The 11096-nt window shown below is 36.2% G+C and overlaps 1 protein-coding gene across 1 annotated transcript; it reads right to left on the bottom strand.

The window, feature by feature from the left end:
• Positions 1 to 2403: 2403 nt before the first annotated feature.
• On the bottom strand, positions 2404 to 10810 carry LOC100369091 (proteasome subunit alpha type-7-like). Its single transcript, XM_002737380.4, has 6 exons — positions 10609 to 10810; positions 8292 to 8418; positions 6114 to 6238; positions 5784 to 5906; positions 2851 to 3033; positions 2404 to 2633 (listed from the first exon to the last, which is right to left on the bottom strand). The coding sequence occupies exons 1-6, from the start codon at positions 10711 to 10713 to the stop codon at positions 2526 to 2528; spliced, it is 771 nt and encodes a 256-aa protein (XP_002737426.2). The 5' UTR covers positions 10714 to 10810; the 3' UTR covers positions 2404 to 2525.
• Between the last annotated feature and the right edge of the window lie 286 nt (positions 10811 to 11096).

Raw genomic sequence — 11096 nt, 5'->3', positions numbered from 1 at the left:
CAGTACTCTCTGCTCTACCCAGATACATGACCAGTGATCATTTGGCAGTACTCTCTGCTCTCCCCAGATATATGCCCAGTGATCATTTGGCAGTACTCTCTGCTCTCCCCAGATATATGACCAGTGATCATTTGGCAGTACTCAGTGCTCTCCCCAGATATATGACCAGTGATCATTTGGAAGTACTCAGTGCTCTTCCCAGTGATTATTTGGCTGTACTCTTCCCAGATATATGACCAGTGATCATTTGGCAGTACTCAGTGCTCTCCCCAGATATATGCCCAGTGATCATTTGGCAGTACTCTCTACTCTCCCCAGATATATGCCCAGTGATCATTTGGCAGTACTCTCCCGGGATATACACCCAGTGATCATATAGCAGTACTCTCTGCTCTCCCCAGATATATGACCAGTGATCATTTGGCAGTACTCTCTGCTCTACCCAGATATATGCCCAGTGATCATTGGGCAGTACTCAGTGCTGTCCCCAAATATATGACCAGTAATTATTTGGCTGTACTCAGTGCTCTCCCCAGATATATGCCCAGTGATCATTTGGCAGTACTCTCCCGGGATATACACCCAGTGATCATATGGCAGTACTCTCTGCTCTACCCAGATACATGACCAGTGATCATTTGGCAGTACTCTCTGCTCTCCCCAGATATATGCCCAGTGATCATTTGGCAGTACTCTCTGCTCTCCCCAGATATATGACCAGTGATCATTTGGCAGTACTCAGTGCTCTCCCCAGATATATGACCAGTGATCATTTGGAAGTACTCAGTGCTCTTCCCAGTGATTATTTGGCTGTACTCTTCCCAGATATATGACCAGTGATCATTTGGCAGTACTCAGTGCTCTCCCCAGATATATGCCCAGTGATCATTTGGCAGTACTCTCTACTCTCCCCAGATATATGCCCAGTGATCATTTGGCAGTACTCTCCCGGGATATACACCCAGTGATCATATGGCAGTACTCTCTGCTCTACCCAGATACATGACCAGTGATCATTTGGCAGTACTCTCTGCTCTCCCCAGATATATGCCCAGTGATCATTTGGCAGTACTCTCTGCTCTCCCCAGATATATGACCAGTGATCATTTGGCAGTACTCAGTGCTCTCCCCAGATATATGACCAGTGATCATTTGGAAGTACTCAGTGCTCTTCCCAGTGATTATTTGGCTGTACTCTTCCCAGATATATGACCAGTGATCATTTGGCAGTACTCAGTGCTCTCCCCAGATATATGCCCAGTGATCATTTGGCAGTACTCTCTACTCTCCCCAGATATATGCCCAGTGATCATTTGGCAGTACTCTCCCGGGATATACACCCAGTGATCATATGGCAGTACTCTCTGCTCTCCCCAGATATATGACCAGTGATCATTTGGCAGTACTCTCTGCTCTTCCCAGATATATGACCAGTGATCATTTGGCAGTACTCTCTGCTCTCCCCAGATATATGACCAGTGATCATTTGGCAGTACTCTGCTCTCCCCAGATATATGACCAGTGATCATTTGGCAGTACTCTTCCCAGATATATGACCAGTGATCATTTGGCAGTACTCGGTGCTCTCCCCAGATATATGACCAGTGATCATTTGGCTGTACTCTCCTCAGATATATGACCAGTGATCACTTGGCAGTACTCGGTGCTCTCCCCAGATATATGACCAGTGATCATTTGGCTGTACTCTCCCCAGATATATGACCAGTGATCATTTGGCAGTACTCTCTGCTCTCCCCAGATATACGACCAGTGATCATTTGGCAGTACTCTGTGCTCTCCCCAGATATATGACCAGTGATCATTTGGCAGTACTCTCCATTATTGGTTGCTATTCTGCCATTAGTAACCCATCATAGCAAATTTAAATGAAATGGGCTAGATGGCATTCCCGAAATACTGCTAATAACATGTTCAATGTTGATTTTTAGAAATAATAGACAAGCTGTCAACGGCCAATAAAACAAAAATCAAATGCATGTGCATATTTACAATTACTGTAAAATATTTTACTGTAAAATGACTAATTTTCACTGGGTTTAAATTTCACTGATTTAGCGTTTCAGGCATATTTAGTGGGTTCAAAATTCACGGTTTTATCGTTTGGATAATGTGTTCCATGCTTAATTTTACATATTCACTGGGTTTTAATTTAGCGCATTTTCCAGTCAGCGAAAAAAGCCAAATTAAAACCCAGTGAATAATTAACCCCTTTACAGCATTTTAGGAGGAATTAATTTGTGCTGAATACTTATAGGCGTTTCATATTTTCACTAATTTTGACACGCTAATGTTAAATATAGAAACAACGGTATATTTGCTGGGTTTTATTTTCATTGAATCATTCTTTCAGTGCCCCAGAGATGAAGCCATAAGCACACATGGTACCTTCTCATGAGCAACAATTTATTAAACACTGCTTTCTTGCACAAAGATGTGAATACACAAAATATGAAATGAAAGCATTCAGAAGCAATAATGTTGTGGACAATTCTAGATCTTGGTCACTATTTATCAGCTGCACCACCTTTCTTTTGTTTCTTTTTCTCTGCTTCTTCTTCTTTTTCCTTTTCTATCTCTGCAACATGTTTTTCAATTTCTTCTAATTCCAACATCTGTAATGACATATAGAAAAGTCTATCAGTCTTTCTGCTGACAATTTGTTTTCCAAAAACAGCATTTGATACTTATATTTGATATCAATCCATCTATATGCATGTCATTAGTAAGATCATAGACTACACTATAAATAACTTCAATGGTTCACCCTGTCTTATCAAACCATCTATATATGCAGGTCATTACTGGAACCCTCGTTTAAACCATACATACCTTCAGTGGTTCACCCCGTCTCATCACAGCCAATTCAATATTTTTAGCTCCGGACTGCACAACTTCTAGTAGTGCCTTTATTGCTAGTTTTATGGTTTCTTTTTCTGATGAAGCAACGCTCTCACTGTAGTGTTTCTCTAAATATTCTCGTACTGTCTTTGCACTTCTGCCAACCGCATTAGCCTAACAAAAGATAAATAAATAAATATAATATACATGTATAACCTAGAGATCTATAAAGACTGATACAATTAGCCAATCTTGTTTATCATATTTTCTCTATTAGAAGCGCATGTGCTTATGTATACACCATGTTGAATAACGTTGGCATTTTTTGCCTTAAATAAAAAAGTATTTTGGCCTTGCAAGCCCTTCTATTGAAGCAAATACAGTTTATAATAATGCACCATGACAAATGGAAATTAGGAGACCTTGCATAAAAAAAAAAAGGTTTCTGGAAAAGTTATCTTCCTATATTTGTTGGGGCACAAACTTTTAGGTTTTATAAATTCACATTTTCGTTGGTGTTACACATGCTGACCAGAAACTTTTTTTTTTAATTCCCGAGTCACATTGGCATATTCAAACTATGGCAATTTCAGTATTTAGTATATTCCAGCCTGAACTTAACATTAGATACAGTCTCTGCATCTGTTTCAAAACTTAAAGTTAGTTATTTGTTTATCTGGAAAACCACTATCTCCCTATTAATTTTCCGTGCAGCATTCTTAGTGTATGCTTCGACTTTGGCACAAGCCACAAACTTTGACATAGTACACGTCTGGTTTGCGTCTTTAACAAGTGTGTTTAGTAATAGTTTCTATCATATTTGGCGATATTCTTGTGATGACCTTACTATTATACATCTTTTTCCTGTTTAATGAAAAATAACAGGCCAAATTGACAACAAAAAATGTTATGCTGACATTTACATTCAGTGATGGTTTCTATTTCTACCATACACTACAGTGCTTTCTGCATGTGACCTCAAATCTGCAATGCATTCAAGTATGATATTAAAAGTAAGATTAATTCTGATTTTCTTCAAGAAGGAGAAGCAATTTGGTTGATCATCTCCATTCAAAAATCTGTGCAACTCTACCAAGTCCACCACAAACTTTGAAGGACTGTGCAGTGAGGAGTGGAAAACAAGATTTGTAGAGTTCAGCAAAAAACGCTTAGATTCAAACACAGTAAGTGGACAAATGACTTTTCAAATGTGATATACGAGTTTACATTCAGTCAGTGTTCGAAATTAACGTCGGTCCGCCGGCCTCACGCCGACAGTGGGTGTAAAGGGCCTAGAGCTGTGAAAAACCATCAGTCCTTGTGACTGACCATAAATTTATATTTAAAAAAAAAACGTTCCATTATTTAGTATGATTGTAAGACCAAATATATAATAAATATCGATAGTAACTCCAGAATTGTTTCAAAATTGCGTTTCCTTGCACGTTTGATCAACAAATGGCATCACTCATCGACCTGGGCATACGAGTCATAATTCAAGCTTGCCGAATGGTCGCGAAATGCGCCGAACATGGGAACTGTAACAAACGATCTGATTGGTTGTAGGCCGATCAAGCCTCTGATTCAAACCAATAGAATTCGCGCTTACATTTTATGTTTCGCCATCTTTGATTTGCATCAAACACGCTGAAAACTACACAAGAAAGGCGTGACAAACAGCAAGAATACGAACGGTCTAGGCGTAAACCACGCACATTCCAAATTAGCTGGCAGGCGGAGTTCAAAGACTGGTTACTTTTTGATAACAACAACAAGGTGATGTATTGCCGGCCTTGTCGAGGATCGTGCAGCAGAATTGATCCTTGTAGAAGCTGAGGCTGACGCCAATGATTGTGAACACGATGCAAAATGCATGTCAGATTCAGCGTCGGCCAGTGATCATGACGTGTTTTTTCTGAAGATTTTGATGAGTTTAGTGACGATGAAAGAAATGAATGGATGATGACCTCTTTGGGGCTGCAGATAATATATCTGATTAATTAGTAAATAAAGGTTTTGCAATTGCAAGCTTGTATTGTCTTGGTTAAATATCAGGGCCTACAGTTAGCTAGAAGGACCTACAGTTTCAATTTGACATAGGTCCTTCGGGCCTTTTATGATTTTCAGTTAATTTCAAACACTGCATTCAGTACAAAATCAGATATGCTCTAATGAGCATTCAAATTTGAATTCAGCTCAAATTACCTGACTACCCACATGGTATTTCTATTATCAGTGTAGAGTTAACAGTTCATATGATTTCATCATTTATTTCACCGCAGTATATAATCTCTTTTCAGTTGGTGTTTTGGGGTTTTGTATATTATAACAGTAACGGTTTCTAGTTGCTTATTCTATATTGTACTATGGCTTTGATATGATGCATCTTATTAATGATGTAAACAAAACAAATCAGAGCCATATAACAAATAGATGGGCACTAAAGTCTGAACACTACAGAAATGTAATTTTTCAAGTTAAATTTGTACATGGAAAACAAATAAATGTACCCAATACAAATTATATTAAAAACAAAAACAAAAAAAATCCATAATTTTCTATGCGTATATCAATCCCTGTATATCTTTTGGATCTTGTTCAAGAAATTCTTGCTTTGGAGCATCAATCAATCATTCATCTCAAATTTGATAATAAAGCAAAGTGGCCAAGATTAAAAGAAATAGTCCAGAAAAACAAACAAAAAAGAGACAAAAGATTTCATCCAAAACTGAGAACTAATTAGCATTAAACAAAATATCACATCATAAAACAGTCTTTCATTAAACTTAATACACAGGAAACATAAGTTACTCCATTTGGGGGGTGAATAAAAGTTACTTTTGTATTGCGTACGCCAGTATACTAGTTTTAATGGTTGATTGCTTATAAGTTGATGCATTTTGGTATGAAAGATGTAGACTTACCTTCCATGCGTGGTATGTACCAGAAGGATCTGTTTGATATAAATGAGGAGTTCCATCATAATCAAATCCTACTATGAGTGCAGATAAACCAAATGGACGCCTACCATTACTCTGAGTGTATTTCTGTAAACATTGGTGTTTTTGTACATTACTGTTCACATCTGGCATCATATTCAATTTTCAGGATTTTATGGCATTTGTGAAGTAAAACATTTATCTCTCACAAAAAGAAGTTTACAGTATGAATTCATCAAATAGATTAGTAGCAGAAATCAGTGACATGTTAAGAATTCAAAACACTAGAATACAGTTTTCAAAGCAATAATATACCTGTTTTAATTGTGCTATAAACCTTGTTATATATTCCAATGTAACTGAATCTTCCACTGTTAATTTATGACTTTGACATTCAACTCTGGCTCGATTGATGAGTATTCTTGCATCAGCTGTCAGTCCTGAAGAGTGAATCAATGTAGTATTATTGGCAATAGACGCTGATTAATCATCGTTATCTTTGATGGTAGCTAAGCTAAATACATTAAAGCAATTGGCATATCATTTTTAGCCAAAATACGACCAGACACAAGCTGAAGGTGCTCCTGTGTGTTAATTATCTGCTGACTACACAGATTAATTGAACTGATTAAGTCAGGGATGTTTATTGATATTATAATTTGTTTTTCTTAGTATGCAAATAAGCTAATTAAACAGCACAACTACTTTCTGATTAGACCAAATCAAAGATGGTGGCCAAACAATGTGACTAATAACAAAACTTCTCAAACATTTATTCACTTTATACATGTTCTGAAGAAATAGAATTCTAATAATTTGTTTGCTGTTTTTGGAGAAACAAATCATGGTGACAAAGGTCACATGATTTTTTTATTGTGAATTGTAGCACATAATTTACGTGGAGTCAAAGAAAGGGTCAAACATTGTCACTTTTTCTTTTCATTAAATCTAAAATGGTTGTCAATGTTTTTGAGCAATCAGAATGCTGGAAACACATTTTTATAGGTCAGAGAATCGCCCATATGTTTCAAAGAATTACAAAAATAAATTGAACAAGCCATGCATGGCACAGTCCCCGTTAGTTATCAAATTTAAGACAAAGTTTTGTTTATAGTAATATAGCTGGAATATAAACATGTCAGGAATATGATGATTGTTTAACATTTAAATGATTGACATTTGTATCTGATCGTCAAATGAGTATTGAGAGATATTGCTCTGGAACAGCATTAATTAAAACAAAATCAGCCATTATGAATATATGTATAATGAATATATGAAATTTGAACATAGTCAGTCAAAACAAGTTGGAAATATGGGTCTGGAAACCCATTCATTAAAATAAAATGGCCACCGGACAGCCATTTTGAGTCTGATCTGAAAAATAAAATGACATGCATCAGGAACCCGTAATGTCTAATGTATGTACCAAGTTTGAACAAAATCCATCCATAAATGCCAGAAATGCTTGATATTTGATGTTTTTTTAGCACAAAAATGACAACCATTCGGCCATTTTGAATAGGATCGTCAAACCAATATATCTGTCTATCTATGACATGATGTATAATGAATATTTGAAATTTGAACATAATCAGTCAAAACAAGTTAGAAATATGGGTCTAGAAGCCCATTCATTAAAACAAAATGGCCACCAGTCGGCCATTTTGAATGTTATCTGAAAAACAAAATTATTTGCATCAAGGTTCCATAATGTCTAATGTATATATCAAGTTTGAACAAAATCCATCTGTAAACAGCCGAGAAATGCTTGATTTTTATGATTTTTTAGCACAAAAATGGCCGACATTTGGCCATCTTGAATCAGATCGTAAAAAAAATGATGTTCATCAAGGTCCTATAATGTCTAACGTATATACAAGGTTTGAACAAAATCCATCTGTAAACAGCCAGGAAATGCTTGATTTTGATGATTTTTAGTACTAAAATGGCCGCCATTCGGCCATCTTGAATCAGATCGTGAAACAAATTGATGTACATATGCATGATATCATGTATGATGTATGTGTGAAGTTTGATTGTGATTGGTCCAGGCATTTCTAAGATACAGGTCCGCACGCACGCACACACGGAGGTCAAAACACAAGTCCCCGTTTTCGGACTTCGTCCGAACGGGGGACTAATAATTGAATCCTATAATCAACTGTTTCTGAGACGTGTTGCCCAAATTTTGCAAGTGCATTTGACATTATGTAACAAGGGCACAGCAATACCAAATTTCAAAACACAATTGCCAAACCATTGGACTAATTGCCATTTGGAAATTTATTAGCACCAGTTCCTATTGCATCGTATCAGCACACAAAGTTTTTGGCTTAATTAAAATACACAGATTGACTCTAAACAATAATCAGTCATGTAACTATGCAAGTAGTTATTTAGTATAGGCACAAATTAGAAAATTAATCCAGCAAATAATAAATGCTAATGTGCACTTCTAATAGAACAAATATGATAATGTTTTCATCTCACCTGCAAAGGCCATGCAAACATGATCATCAAGAATGCATATTTTCCTAACTGTTCGTTCTTCTTGCAGCTTGGCCACAGATTTCTTTTCCACACCAAGAACCACAATATCTTTACCACGAACACCAACCTATGAGATAATCAAAGATAATTAGCTGTGCAGTTGCGCATTGCATTGTGGCATTCCAGCAGAGATGATAAAGTTGTTAGGGGACTGGCAGAGTGAGGCATTCCGCAAGTATCTTCACCCATCTCTTCCTTCCAGGGTTCATTCTATATATCAATTTGCCACAGCCCTACCCTCTACGAGTACTCCTACCTGAATTCTGTTGCACATTGTGCTCACTAGTGTCCTGGGTATTTGGGGTTTTAGTTTGTTTTCATTGTTGTGTTTTAGTAGTAGTCTTAGTTTGCCAGTGTTTGGCCATATTTCAGCAACCTTGTGGTTGCCATGGCAACAGATTTACTCAGCAGTGTCTCTTTATTGGCCAAACTCTGGCCCCCTAGTTTTGTTACTAGTATTTAGAATAGAATAAACCTACCCCTATTGGATCCCAGACACTTGTGTGTGACTGTGCATCATTATTCACCCCCCTTGTGGTATGCAGCCCTATCGCAACCTGGATTTAAGTTATACAGAAAACTGAACACAAAGGATAAATCAAAGAAAGCTTAGAAAGAACTCCCGTGTGCTGAGAGTATTGAAGAAACATTAAAATTAATTCAAAATTACTTGTACATGAGATATTGATGGAAAAGCTGAAAACTAATTATGTAAATAAGGTAACTAATATGAACAGAACGGAACAAAAAAATTATGAATTATTATGTTAATTAGAGAATTAATATTAATCAAAATTAATCAGGCCTGTCTATTGTCCTAGAGCATTTATGTACCAAATTTTATTCAAATGTGATGATCAGTAATTGAGATATCAGTGTTAATTAATTATGTTAATTAGGTGATTAATAAGCATAAATATTTACCAAAAACTAATTAGGTTTCTGCATAGTTCTCTTTTAAAGTTTCATTAAAATCCAATTTGTGGTTCTTTATATATCAGTGGAACATTATGCAAATTAGGTAATTAATATCCAATTAAAACTAATCAGGTGTCTGCATAATCCTAAAAGATCTATGTAGCAAGTCTTGTGGGGGAAAACTGCCACAAACAGTATAGGATCTTTAAATCTCACCAGATAGACTGTAGATACATCAAGCAGTAGACGGTATACCAGTGTGCAATGTTCTAATGGTGAACATGCATTTATTCAGTTGTATAGCAACGAGATAGAGCTAGTTGAAAAACTACATATGCTAGGACGATTTGGAACAATGTATCACTTGGAGTACAAAGGATGAAGTCTGTTTTAATTAACACTCTTTGTCAATTTAAAGACAAGGGTGGATTCACACCTTAGAATTTTAATCCTTGGCGTCAATTAATATGATTGGTTGTTTTAATTGAACCAATCAGGGAGAATACACTTATGTAAACTGATAGAAATGGCTGAATACAGGCCAAAGTGTGTTTCTTTGCGTCACGAAAACAGCATAAATCTATAGAAACTTTGACTACAACTACTCAATCTTGACAACATAACTGGAGATAATAAACACTGATAATTACATACAACAATGAAGTAAATCTGATAAAAAGAAGCGAAGTTATGGTTAAATAACATGAAAAATATATGTATCCACATGGTAATAACGATAAGTCTCATTGAAATATGATTACTACTTGATATATCAAAAGCTGAAAATTAATTAATTATGCAAATTAGGTAATTAATATGTACTCATATTACCCTAAAAACTATCAGGTCTGTGCAGTGTCCTATGACATCTATGTACCAAGTGTCATTGAAATGTGATGATTAGTACTTGAAATATCAGTGGAAAAGCCGAAAATTGATTAATCATTATGCAAATTAGGTAATTAATATTGCACAGATTTTTACCCAAAACTAATCAAATCTGTGCATTAGTTTGGAGCATCTGTGTGCCAAGTTTCATCAAAATCCAATGAGTGGTTCTTTAGATATCAGTGGAACAGCAATGGAACAGCTAAAAATCAGCTAATTATCATGCAAATTAGGTAATTAATATGCATGGATTTTTACCAAAACCAAATCAAATCTGCACATTGGCCCAGAGCATCTATGCACCAAGTTTCATCAAAAACTAATGTATGGTTCTTGAGATATATCCCTGGTTTCGCGTTAACACCACGACGAACAAAATAACCGACAGCGAAACCAAGCAAGCTACAGAACTGCAGCTACGACAACAGGCAAGTAAATAAAACAAACTTACAGCGGTTGACCCTTTCTTTACAGCCTCCTGTGCATATTCAACTTGGAACAGATGACCATCTGGTGAGAAGACAGTAATAGCTCTGTCATACCGAGCCGTGCCCATAATGTGTGTGAATGGATGATTTCTAGGTTCTTCTTTCGCCAAGTCACGTTCTGTCCACTTTTGACAAAATGGTGGTTCTGCATGCGTACCCAAGTTATTGGTAAAAAATAAAAATAAATTAATTGCATTGATACTAGTCCAATAATAAATATGGAATTCATTGTAATTTCACTTGAAATACTATTGCAATACAAATCTGAAAGTAATTGTGCTACAGTGTGCTATGAATTTGTCAGGAATCTAAGATTTAACAATATCATGTTGAAATAAATTTCAACTTTCTTAGGGAGTCTCGGTTACAGGTTAAATTGCCCTTTTTCAAAGAGTAAAAGTAAGCACAATTGTATTATATTTTTTATTCCATGTTATTGCTTCTATTATTA

This window comes from Saccoglossus kowalevskii, chromosome 6, assembly GCF_978046115.1.
Source record: "Saccoglossus kowalevskii chromosome 6, keSacKowa6.1, whole genome shotgun sequence".
Lineage (NCBI taxonomy): Eukaryota > Metazoa > Hemichordata > Enteropneusta > Harrimaniidae > Saccoglossus > Saccoglossus kowalevskii.
This window is presented reverse-complemented; position numbering and strand designations above follow the sequence as displayed.

Excerpts from the sequence above, each read along its gene's own strand:
- LOC100369091 (XM_002737380.4), bottom strand. The coding sequence starts at position 10,713 with ATGGGCACGGCTCGGTATGACAGAGCTATTACTGTCTTCTCACCAGAT. Across the intron at positions 8,419-10,608 it reads TAAAGAAAGGGTCAACCGCT|GTTGGTGTTCGTGGTAAAGA; the intron begins GTAAGTTTGTTT and ends ATTATCTCATAG. Across the intron at positions 6,239-8,291 it reads TGTTTGCATGGCCTTTGCAG|GACTGACAGCTGATGCAAGA; the intron begins GTGAGATGAAAA and ends TTCACTCTTCAG.